This window comes from Lepidochelys olivacea, assembly GCF_965140295.1.
Source record: "Lepidochelys olivacea isolate rLepOli2 genome assembly, chromosome: 1".
NCBI classification, from domain to species: domain Eukaryota; kingdom Metazoa; phylum Chordata; order Testudines; family Cheloniidae; genus Lepidochelys; species Lepidochelys olivacea.
In genome coordinates, this window is record NC_140411.1 from 127,937,842 (window position 1) to 127,953,264 (window position 15,423).

Sequence of the window (15,423 nt, forward strand, 5' to 3'; positions counted from 1 at the left end):
AGAGATTATGTAAACTAGGATTAAGGGCCTCCCACTTAAAATGGCCTAACTCCATTGACCTCATGGAGTTGTTTCTGTTTTACTTTGGTGTAAGTGAAAAGACACTCACGCTTAAGGGCTCTATGTTCTGATTGCCAGAAGAAGTGAATGTGTATTTCTGTTAACCTATGTAGACCTGAATACAGTTTCTCTACTTCATCTCTATTATGGATCACCTTGATCTGCTCTCATTCTGTAGATAGAAATTGCTTGCCTAGCCATAGAGCAAACTGAACTTCTAGCATCTCTTTTCCATCCTTCATTCCTCCAGCTGAAATTATTTTCTACTGTACAAATTCTGTTGGTGTAAAAACTGTGAGGAAAAAGCAAGAATTAATAAAAACTTTACATTTCAGCCACCTGTACCTCAAGTTGAACAACCCAGTTCTGAAATCAGTCTCCCTGAGCCAGACCAGCCATTAGAACAGCTTGCCTTTCATCCTGCCCCTCAGCAAATCTTGGAACTGGTATATACAACTTTGTGTTCCATCCTTGTTGCAAGTCTTTGTGCATTTACTTCATTCTTTGCCAGCACAATTTTGGGAGAGATCAGCTAATTATGATTTAATTTAACATAAGTATGTCTTAGCTAATCAGGCAGATATAGAAATGATTTCTCTGTATAATTTCTTAGCCATTTCCAGTCCTTTTTTATGAAGCTCTCTTTAATATTTGTGAATTTTCTATCTGAATGTACACCCCCCTCCAAAAAAGAAAAAAGTGGTAAATTTGTGAAATTAGTCTTGGTTATCTTGTAATAAATAGTTGTTTCAATTATAATTGGTGTTCAAAGCTCAAATGTACTATCTGCTGAAATAATTTAAGATAAATATAATAGGTTAAATCTTGGTTCCATGGAAGTCAATGGGAGTTTTGCTACTGACTTGGACAGAGTCAGGATTTCACCCATAATATTTAATCTTCTGTCAATAATAATATCCAAAGGTTAGCTTTAATCCATGTAATAAAGGTAAGTACATGGGTTAGCATGTATTAGTAGGGATTATATATTTACTTAAGAAATCCGTGCCAGATTTTGTCACATGTGCATATCTCCAGGGAGTAAGTATACTCTGTAAAATGTTTTGTTCCTTGGTTGTTGGGCCTCAAGTAAACGTACTGGGAGCTGAGCAGAAAGATCTGCTGAGTTTTATTTTGAAACTGCCTTATTATGAATTTCTTACAAGTGTTCAAAGGATTATGTGGACCCTTCTGAATGAGATAAGTCAGTTCTTCTTTGCTCATAACATCAGAGGAGCTGCTTCTCGGCGTGCCTTTCTGAGCAGAGTATTCGGATGGAGCAAACTTTCAACTACTACTTTATCAGCTGCCATAGTATTTAGATAGTTGGTATTAAATCCACAATATTTTAAATTTGGTAGGTACTATATGAAAAGGCTTGAAATATTAGACAGTTTTAGGAGTGCAAAATTTCTGATGAAACATTATCTGTAATGTACTTTACAAACATGACCAATAGTCTAACAGTCAAACAAGTCAGACAAAATAAATGCCAGATAAGTGTCCTGTGGATTTTTTTTTTTAAATATAAATCTGATTTAGGAACTCATTAACACAAGGATTTCTACTGAAATCTTCCTATGGTTCTTCAGTTTCCATCAGTAGTCACATGTCGGGCATATGCCATTAATACTACAGTAATATTGCTGTCTGCCCCTCATGGTTTGGAGAGGCACTACAGTAAATAGCTTCACGCTTTTTCTTCTAATTATTACTTAAGAGTTTTGTCATGCTATAAGGAAAATTAAGATTGAAGTCATTTAGCAGGCAGCACTCTCAAACTGAACGAACTGTTCCATCCTTTTCTGCTTGTCAGATGGTCTATTCTTTTACTTGAATTCTCACTTTATCCTTTGAATGACTTGATAGATGATATACTGTAAAGTAAAATCTCTCTCTGTTAACCTGCGTGCGCATTGGGCGTCATATCTACGTATAGATTTTATTTAAGCAGATGTTAGGAATTTTTACATTCTGCCCTTCGCTATATATTCATCTGATCCTTGGTTTTTGTTATGGACTACTTTGTCAGGTCAATTAATAATTTTTCTTCCCTACATTATACTTGATTTTACAGAAATGATCCTTAATTGACATGTCCAGAAAGGAAGATCTCTTAGATCTTCATCTGGAGTCAAACAGAACAGTTTGTTACAGATAGCATATATCAAAGATAAAATGTATGAAAATTGGTGGTTGCATTCTGGATCGTCATACTTGCCTGAGTAAGGGCTATTTGTATGAGTAGTGGAATACAGGGTGAGGTCCTAGGTCAGTCTGGAATATTGATTTTGTTTAAGTCATGCATGTGAAACAGGGTGGGTATATCATAGGTATTACAGAAATGAAATTCCTTTCACAGTATATTAATTTCCCTCTAATTGATTAAATTATCAGTACTTGTTCATTATCTTTTATTCACATAATAACCTTTGCTAATAGAGTCTCCAAACCAAAATTAGCAAATTTGAAATATCCCTCAGAGGAGCAAACTATCTGTGCATTGAATGGTCGTTGTTTTAATTAAAATTTACAAGAGCTTCAGGATGGTTAGTGAGACTGGTGTCTGACAAATGCTGTTTCTAGCCTGAGTTCTTACTGCCTTGTCCATTAACTCTTTGGAGACCAGACAAAACTATGATCCCAGCCTGGCACTGGGATCTGCTAGTGTAGATACCTCTGTCCATGTGGAGTCCTGCTAAAGTTATTCAGACTCTGCACAGGTATAGAGCGTTATTCATATGTATCTTCATTAAAAACCTCCTTTTTGTGTTCGCATTTCTGAATTTGCCAGATTGTGAGTTAAGACGAGGAAATCTGTTTGACTCTTTCAAAGATACTTTGCCAAGTGATACAGCTGCAAAAATGTGACCACATCATGGAAATCATAATGAACAATGTCTTCAAGATAACTTTGGTTTGGATAATTACAATTTAGAAACTGATTTTTAAGGCTAATGAAGTGACTGCTTTGCTCTGTCCTGTCTCCTTTCCTAGGATGAGCCTACCCATCATATTTATGAGCTATCCACTCCGCTCAAACCAGGAGAGCCAAATGCAGAAGATGAACGGAAGAAGTGGGAGGAAGGCCGCATGGACTACATGGGGAAGGATGCTTTTGAACATATTAAAAAGAAATTGGATACATTTTTAAAGTAGACTTAATTGTAATGCAATATATTGACCAGCCACTGTTTGCGTTTATGGTGTACATGCAACCCCGGGATGTTTTGTTATCTTCCTTTGATACTGAAGTTAAAATGGACCTCCTCTATTTTAAGAAAAAAATTGCAAACATAGCACCACTAACTTTTTAACTCTGGTGTGTGCCTCATATTGATTGTTGACCAATAGTGCCTCATGAAGTAGTAGTGCAGAAATTGTGACATCTCCACTTGACATCCCTGCATTAAGGAAAAAGTCCTATAGTATTCTGCAGTAATATCCAAAATATTAGAACTGGTAACATTAAACTTCCAGAGGAGATTAGATTAATCTAGAGGATTTCCACCTTTAGAAAATGCTGCAAATCCTTTTTTATGAAAGCTTTTCCACCGGAACCAAAGTGACTTTCACACCATCAACGATTATACATAAGCTGACAAAGAGAAAATCCAAAGGAGAAAACTGTGGCTCCACTGAAATCAATGCCAAAACTCCCGTTGACTTCAGTGGTGCTAGGCTTTCACCTGGATACTCCAAGAAGTCCACTGGGGGCTCTGTTCTTGCTATTCTACTTTAGGTGGAAGGTGCCCAGGTTCAAAGCTAATGGGCAACAGTACAACTCTAAAATAGATGGTAATGGTGTTACTAGTTTCTTTTGGATCATTGCGATAAACTGCTACAGGATTTTTATATGTTACCTTAATCTGTATATTCAGGGTTTCTCATGTTTTATTATGTATTTTATTAGCTAAATGGTTGAGAGAGAAAAAAAAAACACTATATAGGCCTATAGGCCTTCATAACGAACAGCTGTTCTGCCTCATTCTGGTGCTTTAAATGAATTTGTTTACCAGTGCTCCAAACTGCATTCCACAAAGGCACTAAATCCATTAGATGGTACTTTTCTATATTGAAGGCAGTTTGTGTGCATCTGAGACAGATAACTGACACCTATTTAATAAAACAGCTATTTATTAGCTACAAACTAAGGACCTATTTCCAGAAACCGATACAACTGTGTGTATAGTTATTGTCAGTGGGACTCTGCTGTATTAACTATACTTGTGAGGGTACTGCTTTGCAGATTTGGGCCTTCAGATTTAACTTTAATCACGTTGTTGAATAAAAATAAATACATTTCAGAAGACCGAGAAACTTGACAGATTTTTCTAATTTGGTAACTCTTGCATTGCATCTTGAAACTTCAGCTCTGGTATTACCAGAGCTGGAAATTAGAGTTATACAACACTTGATGCAGGACTTCTTTAAACATTTTGGGTCATATTGTCACTAGTTTTTAAGTTGCAGAACTACCTAATAAAATCATTTGGGAACTCTGCTTAAAAAAAAATCAATGGCATAATTTATCGCTTCTTGGTAAGAGGAATGTACACAGAATTCTACTGAGGAAAAGAAAAGAGAGCTTCTTTCCCCCCCAGAATCCTGCACAAATTAATCCACTAGGAAAGCAGCAAGAGAATCCAAAGGAGTGGAAGAAAGAAAACATTTGAAACCTTTTTTTTTTTTGAATGTGTCTGTAAGGAATTATTGTCACTTTCATGAGTCTAACTACCTCCACTTTTACCCATCTTGTCTCTTATTTACTTTTAGGGAAGTGATTTGGGTGTTTAAGAGAATTCTCAGTTTTATGAGGAATATTGCCAATGCGACCTAAACAGTTTGAAGATTGTTTAAATGGAAAGACTTCTTTTTTTTTAAAAAAAAAAAGTGAACTCATGTTTTGTGCAGCTACATTTTGTGCAGTTACTACTGCATCTTACTGGGCATGTTAATTAGATTATGGGGGAAATTACTGACTTAAAGGGAAAATCAGTAATTCTAAAAGATTTTCAGAGTAGGTTTATTACCGTAAAGTATTAAAGTGAAAGGAGAGATCAGGGAGCATATCTGAAGGGAGCTAGGATGTGAATTTGCACCCTGTGGTGGTTATACAGTATTTTTCCAAGAAAACTAGATTTAAGGAATGTCTGATGTACCACAATAACATGTACTTAATGAGAAATTCATCTTTAATATTTAGAAAGAAATCTTTGACATCTTTTTCGGCTGGTGTTTAGAAAGGATTTGGTCCAGTTGTTGATGCTTTTCCCCCCCAAAGTATTGGAATACTGAGGAGGATGAGCTCAGGAAGAATAGTGCACAGGGAAGAAATTTGAGTCACTTGTGCTTGGCCTCCTTAGACTAGTTGTGTTCTTTTGAAACATGTACAATATGATTTTCAAAAGTGCTCCTACATCCTTATATAGGACAGGAATAGCTTAATAGTTGCTTTTGAAAATCACACCCATATTGTACTAATGCACCTGGCAGTGGCAAATTCTGCTCATGTTAGCTTAATGGTTCAAGGTAATTTCTGTGGTTACATACCAACTACAGAGGAAGAATGAAGTGATGTTGATCTGGGAACCAAATATTCAATGGCAGACTGCAACTATTGTGAATTTGAAAGATGCTGGACGCACATCATGGGGCAAGAGTTGAACAATACCTTTTTAGAGCAAGTTTGACTGTAGGAATGTAGTGTGAATTTGTTTTGTAGCTGTGGTCTGAATCTCCACCAAGTCTTGTGAATTTGAACTGATCTATGGAAGTGACGTTTGTTAGGCTCTGCTTATTATATTAACAACTTCATGATATTTTGTATGGTCACTTGTTACCAATGTTGCTGAAGTTCTACACTGCCATCTAAATAAGGATCAGGACTCCTACCCGTAAGTACAGAATAAAACAGTGAAACTTCCCGCAGAGCAGAAGGCTCAGCCAAGTCTGTAAACACCACTTAAGTTCCTAATGTGTTTAAGTGATGAATAGTCTTTGTACTAAAGTGAATGTCGCACAGAGAAATCAGAAAGGGAAAAGGCTTGAAGTAATCATGTCCATTATAGGGCTGGTGCAGGATTACAGTTCAAATTTCCATTGTGGCTGGGGAGTATCCTTCTTGAGTGATTGGTTACTTTTAAATATGTTTGTTATTAAATTGGTATTCTGGTGTCAGTAGTATGGTGAACAGTATTTGCAAACATAAGCTATGCTTGTCTGCTTAGTGATAGCTAGTAGGCGTAAAGTTTTTCAATCACTGTTCGTGGACTGATTGAGTTTCCACTCATTGTTTTGACTTCATTTTTTTCTATAAAATGAAATTGCGACTTGTTTCCCTTTTTGTTTGTATTTTTTTCCCCACGGTGACTGAATATATTCTTTTCACATGAGAATGTTGTTTAGTTGCAAGTTTTCATCTCATTTTGTTTCAAGAAAAACTCAAGAGAGTGGTTATTTGTTAGAGAGCTGAGTACATATTTACTAAATGTGTAGACAATGAATTTTCAAAAAGTGTGTTGAAATATAGTTGCCAGTGTCCAGTGGGAATCTACTGAGGTGAATCAATAAAGTGGTAGAGTGTGCACTTTGATGTGGGAAATTCAAGTAGGGTTTTTCTGTAAGAAGCATTGGTGTAGTCACAGAGTAAGCTTTGGGGGTGGATTTTCCCCTGAACAACACATCTTTTCTCAGTGTCAATTAGGAAGGGCTGGTAGGTAGAGACCTACCTCTTGTCTCTACTGGACACACTGTAATAATGATAAGGATATAGAGGTAAATGACTGGCATAAAGAGCTCCTGCTGTCCAATCTGTGTCAAGAATGGATGAGCAATTAATGGGGTTTTGAAAGGCTATATTAAAATAAAGCTCTCAAGGAGCTATTGATGTGAGAGAGTCCCTCTTTCGCTTAAAGGGGACATCTTTATTTAATTAAAACCTGCTCATCGGTCTCTCCCCTCACATGTTTATGATCAAAAAGAATTAATCCCAGCTAGAATCAGAGTAATTCTCACTTGCAGTGTAACCATCAATTGTGTGGCTTAATAATTTGGATCTGGTGTGGGTGGGCCGCAAGCGGAGAACACTTCAGGTCATTTCCCCAGTACCATAGTAATAGGAGTGTGTAGATCTATCCCTGAAATATCTCTTGCATCCATTTCCTAACATCATGCTTGAGGCCTTTCAATTTGGATATTCTTGGAAAGTAGCAAGACTGTTTAACTTCATGCCAGGGCAGTCCGTCCTGTATTTTGCTGTGAATTTTACATCTATTTTTGTTTTGCAAAGCTGGAACATAAAAATACCTAATTCTTATTTCCACTGGTATTCTGTTAAGTAATAGGAACTTGTATTGTTAACAGTGGTTGGTATTATTTGCAAGCCTCAGGCAGGGCTGCTGTTAGGGTGTAGCAAGCAAGGCAATTGCTCTGGGGCCCCACTCCACCGGGGACCCTGTGTGGCAGGGCTTGGGCTTCAACCCTCTGGGGCTTGGGCTTCAGCTTCAGCCCTGTGCGGCAGGGCTCAGGCTTTGGCTTCAGAAATGTTGCAGAAATCCAATGTGTGAGCAGATAAGGGAGGTGGGGTAGGGGCCCACTCCTTAGTTTCTCCCAGGGCCCCAGTGAGTCTAACATCTTTCCTGAGGCCAGGGATGGTATTGGTTCAGTAGAAAAATGTCTGCAATGTGCCTGTGTTTTTTTTAACAGATCTGATTATCTGGTCAATTCCTCTACTGGGGATAAATTATAACTTCAGCTATCTCGAATTCTTGTGATATTTTTTTTTGGCCAATAACATCAATGAGAAGATGGTCAGCAAATAGAAAAATCTTCTCATTGATTTTTAACTTTTTTGTTTTGCATTTGTGTGAAAGTATTTTACCTCAGTTTTATCAAATAAATACATAAAACATTTTGCTTGGGTCTGTTTTTTTTTTCTTCTGTGGTGTATCTGGGGTATTATAAATGGCAGTCATTTTTAAAATATCCCTCCAAAACTAGTCATTTTCTTATGTCTTCTGAATTTTCAGTGCATTAGAAATTCAGACTGCTTCATGTGAACTTTTTTTCCCCACCTGTCTTTGCTGACCAATAAATGGGTAACTTTCTTAAAGGTTTTAATTGAAAATGGTGACACAAGCATTTCATCACATCATCTCTGATCCACTCCAACATCAACTTTTAATTGGGTTGTATAACATGGCCATAAATTTAGCCACTTTGTGCCAAGGTCATTAATAAAAATGTTGAATAAGACCGGTCCCAAGACTGATCCCTGAGGAACTCCACTAGTCACTTCCCTCTAGCTTTACAGTTCACCTTTCAGTATGACCTGTTGTAATGCCCCTTTAACCAGTTCCTTATCCACCTTTCAATTCTCATATTAATTCCCATCTTCTCCAGTTTAATAATTTCCCATGTGGAAGTGTATCAAATGTCTTAGTGAAATCCAGGTAGATTAGATCCTTTGTCTAAAAAAATCAGTTAAAATTAGACTAAAATTTCCATGCTTTGTCTCTTCCTGAAAGTGACTCTTTTTTTGGGTGAGCAAAATCCTTTCAGTTGTTACGAAGTTCAATAAATGTTAAAGGTATACTTGCTTCGCTAACAAAAATTCTAATAATCCTTTGGGGGGGGGGAAGCAGTTTTTTGCACATTTTGAAATTGGGCATAAATGCAAGCCTCAATGAGGGTAAATGCTCTTGGTTGGTTTGGAAAAAAGAAATCATATTGTATACAGAGAAACAGTACTAACTTTCCTTAAGACTACAGCTAACCTAGATCCACTGTGCCACCTAGTCAGTTGTTTCAAGGAAGTTATGTGTTCATCAGTTCCAAGCCTTTGCTGCTTTTCCTTTTAAAATGTTTTTTCTTAAAATCTAAGACATATGCAGTTTGGTCTTTGCAATTTGGCAAAGACTTTGCAATTTGGTCTTTTTTAAAAATAAAGGAAAAAACCCTCCCATAAACCAACCACATACTCCATTGTTAGGAAATTCCCAAAATTAAAATGCTCTGGCAGTTTACCAACATTGCAACTGTGTAGCGCTTTCTAATCCACTTGCCTTATTAAATGTAAATATTAACTGGGTACTCATTACTAATGTGCCCTAGAAAATCATAGAATATTAGGGCTGGATGGGACCTCAGGAGATCATCTAGTCCAACCTCCAAGCAGGACCAATCCAATTTTTGGCCCAGATCCCTAAATGGCCCCCTCAAGGATTGAACTCAAAACGCTGGGTTTAGCAGGCCAATGCTCAAACCACTGAGCTATCCCTCCTCCACCCCCAAATACATACATAGAATGATTGTTACCCAGGAGCAACTTTGATGTTAGCATTCTTGCAAACTTAACGCTGCATTAGAAGAGAGGTTTTGGGGTTTTTTTGTATTTTGTTTATAGTTGACTGATATTTTTCATAGATATTAAGGTCAGAAGGGACCATTATGATCATCTAATCTGACCTGCACAATGCAGGCCACAGTATCTCACCCACCCACTCCTGCAATAAACCTCTCACTTATGTCTGAGCTACTGAAGTCCTCAAATCATGGTTTAAAGACTTCAAGGTGCAGAGAATCCTCCAGCAAGTATCCATGCCACAGAAGAAAATGAAAAACCCCCAGGCCTCTTCCAATCTGCCTTGGGGGGAAATTCCTTCCCAACCCCAAATATGGCAATCAGCTGAACCCTGAGCCTGTGGGTAAGATTCACCAGCCAGATACCCAGGAAAGAATTCTCTGTAGTAACTCAGATCCCACCCCATCTAACATCCCATCACAGGCCATTGGGCCTATTTACCATGAATATTTAAAGATCAATTAATTGCCAAAATCATGTTATCCCATCATACCGTCTCCTCCATAAACTTATCGAGTTTAATCTTGAAGCCAGATAGGTCTTTTGCCCCCACTGCTTCCCTTGGAAGGCTATTCCAGAACTTCGCTCCTTTGATGGTTAGAAACCTTCAAGTCTAAACTTCCCGATGGCCAGTTTATATCCATTTATTCTTGTGTCCACATTGGTACTGAGCTTAAATAATTCCTCTCCCTCTCCGGTATTTATCCCTCTGATATATTTATAGAGAGCAATCATATCTCCCCTCAACCTTTTTTTTGGTTAGGCTAAAGGAGCCAAGCTCCTTGAGTCTCTCTTCATAAGACAGGTTTTCCATTCCTCGGATCATCCTAGTAGCCCTTCTCTGTACCTGTTCCAGTTTGAATTCATCCTTCTTAAACATGGGAGACCAGAACTGCACACAGTATTCCAAGTGAGGTCTTACCAGTGCCTTGTATAACGGAACTAACACCTCCTGATCTCTACTGGAAATACCTTGCCTGATGCATCCCAAGACCGCATTAGCTTTTTTCAAGGCCATATCACATTGGTGGCTCATAGTCATCCTGTGGTCAACCAATACTCCAAGGTCCTTCTCCTCCTCCGTTACTTCTAATTGATATGTCCCCAGCTTATAACTAAAATTCTTATTATTAATTCCTAAATGCATGACCTTGCACTTTTCACTATTAAATTTCATCCTACTACTATTACTCCAGTTTACAAGGTCATCCAGATCCTCATGTATGATATCCTGGTCCTTCTCTAAATTGGCAATACATCCCAGCTTTGTGTCATCCGCAAACTTTATTAGCACACACCCACTTTTTGTGCCGAGGTCAGTAATAAAAAGATTGGTCCCAAAACCGATCCCTGAGGAACTCCACTGGTAACCTCCCTCCAGCCTGACAGTTCACCTTTCAGTGTAACCCACTGTAGTCTCCCTGTTAACCAATTCCTTATCCACCTTTCAATTTTCATATTGATCCCCATCTTTTCCAATTTAACTAATAATTCCCCATGGGGCACCGTATCAAACGCCTTACTGAAATCGAGGTAAATTGGATCCACTGTGTTTCCTTGGTCTAAAAAATGTTACTTTCTCAAAGAAGGCGATCAGGTTGGTTTGGCATGATTTACCTTTTGTAAAACCATGTTGTATTTTGTCCCATTTACCATTGACCTCAATGTCCTTAACTACTTTCTCCTTCAAAAATTTTTCCAAGACCTTGCATACTACAGATGTCAAACTAACAGGCCTGTATTTACCCGGATCAATTTTTTCCTTTCTAACATAGTTCCTATTTTTAAGAAATTCTCCAGTCATATAGTACAACCCCTGAGTTTACAGATTCATTAAAAATTCTTGCCAATAGGCTGGCAATTTCATGTGCCAACCTTCCTTTTGTTTCAGTCTTACACTTCCCATTTTTATACACAAGGTAATATTTAAGCCTCAGCAATGCAGAAACTTCAGTACCCACAGATCAGAAATGTAAAAACACAGCTTTCCCCCCCCATACTGCTGAGCGACAGGGTTACGTTTTCTGTGCTGGAACCTAGTTTTCTATGGTACTTGGCTTCTACAAAATTGTTTAGATGTAAAATTACTATCCATGGCTGCAGCACAGACATTTTCTTCAGTTCTTTAACACATTAGACAAATGTTAATTTTAAGAATGGACATTAAAAAGAAGTCTTTAAAATGTGGCTTTCAGCAAATGGTTTCATTCTTAATCCCTTAGAACACACACTGGCAGAAAAGCGCCTTGTTTTGGTAACCTAGGTGAATGGTTCTCAAATGTGAGCGGAATTCAAGGGAAATGCAGGCTGGATAACTCTAAAATGGCTCAAACTATATCTCTCACTTTGTCCATTATATATGTATTGCTTTACTGATTAGATGTGGCCTTGTGTTCAGCGCCCCAACTTTCCATTGGATCTAAAAGGAGCAAACAACATTTCAATAATATTTGAACATGTTGAAATATTGTGGTAGAAGCTTATTGTCTCACCATAGATGGGAACTTTGAGTCAGTCCAAATGCAGCGATTCTAAATGTCATGGAATAATGATTCAAGCATTCAGCTGGAAACCCGCGTCAAAAAACCTGAATGTCAAATATTTCCACAATTCACCCACCGCTTTATCCAATAAAAACAAACTCTAGTTGTTACAATGCATCCATTCCATCTGTAAGGTATCTATTTTTAACCATACATAGGCACGTTCTCCTGTGGTCAGAAAGTTGGCTAATTCCAACACCCATGTTGGACTTTTGTCATCATTTGTCATTCTATATGGGGTATGCCCCCATCACACCCCTTTCAGAGAGAGAGAATGCATAAAAAAGACCAATGGATGGAGCTGGTAAAAAGTTTGAAATAGTGAATACTTTTTTGGAAAAAATATTCAGCTTTTTCAAACAACTCTACCAGTGAATAACTGCCCTGGGAGTTCTCCTGTGGTATACAATACTTAAAATCAAACACACACCGAAGGCTTTTGCAATAGCCTTTTAATTGCTGTAGTGCAAAGGTACGCAGTGTAACCATTTTATTTGTGAAGCAAAGAGCATGCCCACTCTTCATAATAACTGTAAGTGCAACCCAGGGTAAGATGGGGATTGAGATCTTACTGGAACCAGTTTATGTAGCGCTATGTAGTATATAATCCCCGGAAAACCATGTAAACTGGCTGTGCAATGAGCCAACTATCTTGGCTTGAATGCATAAATAAGGGGGATGAGACCTGCAGGGAACTCCATGTAAACAAGCTAGCCTACCTCAAGTTGGCCCTACATACTACCTTTGACCCTTACTCTCCTCCAACCCCTGTCATCTTACCACTGGAGTAGAGTAGGGTTTATGAGCTCCAGGGAGGGAGGGAGAATTGACTGAAAATAGGTTGCTTGTTTTTTGTTTCCCCTCTTTGAAATTTAAATTGTGGGTCTGTCTTTGGTCACCAGGTTAAATTCTACTTTGCACTCACAGGAATCAGTGGGTGGAATTTGCTCTCTCTGTATGTGGGCAGACCCTGTTTTCTCTGCCTGGCTGAGCAGTTTCAGAGTTGTCAGCCATGGAGCAATCACTGTAGCCTCTCTGGCCTGTTCGTGTGCGCGCACTCTTTCTTTCTCGATACAGATGTCAGCCCTGGAGAAATCATCCTTCCTAGGATGTCATCAGGAAGATTCTGTATATGCTCAGCGCCTCCCTAAGGTAAGTCCTTAGCACTTGACTGTGTCCTGCTGTTAGCCAACATATGTAACATGTAGTGCACACCATATTTGTAAGTATTACACATTAACATATTCTTTGCACTGCTTATGGGAGTTATGTGCTAACCAGCTCATTAGGGGATATTGAAAAATTGCCTGACCTTATCAGTGATGAGCAATTAGCTAAATACTATTAAACCTCAGTATACAACGAAGGTTGTTATAAATTAGCAATGTATTAAATCCATGTAAACAAATTTCATTTAGCCCAATTCATAATTTGGGGTCTGTGATTGTAATCGCGGTACTTGCTCTTCAGAACACTTATGCTCCGTGTTAGGTTCCACGTGTATTTCAGTTACAGTATCTATCTCTACTGATTTTGGCTCCTGACACTGCAATATTTGATACGTTGGCTACTGCCTGCTCAGAAGGTTACCTGGAAGACAGCATCCACAAGGAATGCATGGATCTACCTCAGCTACTGGTACATTCAGCAACGCAAACCTGGAGAGCACCTCAAATGGCTTGTTCTGTTAAAGGAGATCAATGTGTGTGTAAATAGGATGTTTTTTGACATTGTGACTCCAGTTTGTGGCCAAAACAGCCAGGATCAGTACAATGAGAAAGTGGCAAGGATAACCTGATAATATGGATGGGCAATACGGTATAGTAAATAATTATGTATGGAGGCCTTGTTTGTACTGCCACTACTCCAAATTTCAGTTTTGCGCCTTGTGTATGCACTATAGTAATGTCTATTCCAGTTTTTCAAAAGCTGCAGTACCAAGATAAGTTTAAAAAAAAAAAAAAAAACCTCCTAGTTTTGAACGTACATATCGATCCACTAATCTTAAACGTATAAACATTACAAACTAGAAAAGACGTGTCAGTCAGATATGCACAAAACAGAACAAGCCCTGAATGACCTTTATCCATAATGGTGACCTTGAACTAATGGTTTTCCACATTTGGATAGAAGTTGCTTTTAAAGCTTTGCTTGCATTACAAGGAGTGTTCGTTTTAATTGTATCAATCACGTACTGCTGCTTAGACAGTTTGCTAAAATAGTATAGATTTCACATTAAATGCTCTCACTTCTGCTTCATATATCAACTTAGCAAAGGTGTCATCCTGATCTATTTATCAAAGCAACAAGTGGGGGAACTGTTAACGCATATTGCACACCATATTAATATGCATGACCCATCGCATTAACATTATATACATATGAATATTGCGTTCAATTATGCTAATTTGTATGTTTCACTCTTACTTATGTCAAGAAATATATATCCCCCACTACCCTGCAGGCTCAACAGAACAGCTGGCATTCGCAAATATAAACCCTGTCAAAATCAAGACACAGAAATGTTTTACCCTGGTACAAGCCCAACTAATTTGTAATGCGGTGTTCAAAAACAAGAGAAGTTGGGGGGGGTGGGGGTGGGAGGCAGAGAAAAACAAGCTAAAAAGCAAATTGGTGAATTTCAGTCTTTGGTGATGTATAAAGTGCTTTTTAACTTGTAAACAAGTATGCTATAAATATAGTATCTATAAAGCTAGTTTTGGGGGCATATTGCCTTGACCTGTCAGCTGCCTTTAACACAGTGGCTGGCTTTTCTTGTAATGCTGTCCTTTCTTGGTTTCTGTGACTTTGTCCTCTCCTGATTCTCTGATCGCTCTTTCAGCCTGGCCTTTTGGAGGATCCTCCTAACCTACCCTCCAACTTTGTCATTCCCACCCCCCCAAACCTGTGCTAGGAGCTCTGGGCAGGAACGGGGCGAACAGAAAACTCTTTCAGCTACTCTTCTCCATCATGGCTGCAAGTATACCATCTCCTACAGCCTCTCCTACACTGGGGCATGAGCACCCTGCTCTGTACCCTTAGTCCAGCAGTAGCTTGGGCAGCCCATGCATTCAGGACTCATGAGCAGTTGGGCAGGGCAAATAAACCCCAGGATGCCTTCCTTCTTCAACCTCTCTTGGGTGGAAACTTCTTCTCCCATTCCCCACCACCAAGTGAGAGGAAAACATGGAAAGGAGTATTATGTTGGGTATTGAACATTTTTGTGTGTGTGGTTTTGTAATTTGAGTGTTGCACTATTTTAAGACATGTTTACAAATAAAGCATGTTCAGTTTTCAAGAATGTTTGTTATTGCATCATATCAAACAATTATGATTTGAGACAATAAAGCTTAAAAACCTGTTCAGGAGCAACTAAGTGTTCGTAAGCAAACAGTACTCCTGGATTTGGTGAGGTACAGAAATTCACATCAATAAATTCCATCTGTAAAACCCCTC

General features: G+C 38.5%; 1 protein-coding gene across 2 annotated transcripts in view; it reads left to right on the plus strand.

Annotated features, from left to right (window-relative positions):
* GYG2 (glycogenin 2) overlaps positions 1 to 7,933 on the plus strand; it is a 31,126-nt gene extending 23,193 nt beyond the window's left edge. The window contains exons 8-9 of one of the 2 annotated variants that reach the window (XM_084613951.1): positions 396 to 506; positions 3,058 to 7,932. In XM_084613951.1, coding sequence (XP_084470077.1) covers positions 396 to 506; positions 3,058 to 3,219 — 273 coding nt within the window. In that variant the 3' untranslated portion in view covers positions 3,220 to 7,932. Of the gene's footprint in view, positions 1 to 395; positions 507 to 3,057 lie in introns of both variants that reach the window. The other variant, XM_084613952.1, reaches the window with a different exon arrangement.
* Positions 7,934 to 15,423: the final 7,490 nt, after the last annotated feature.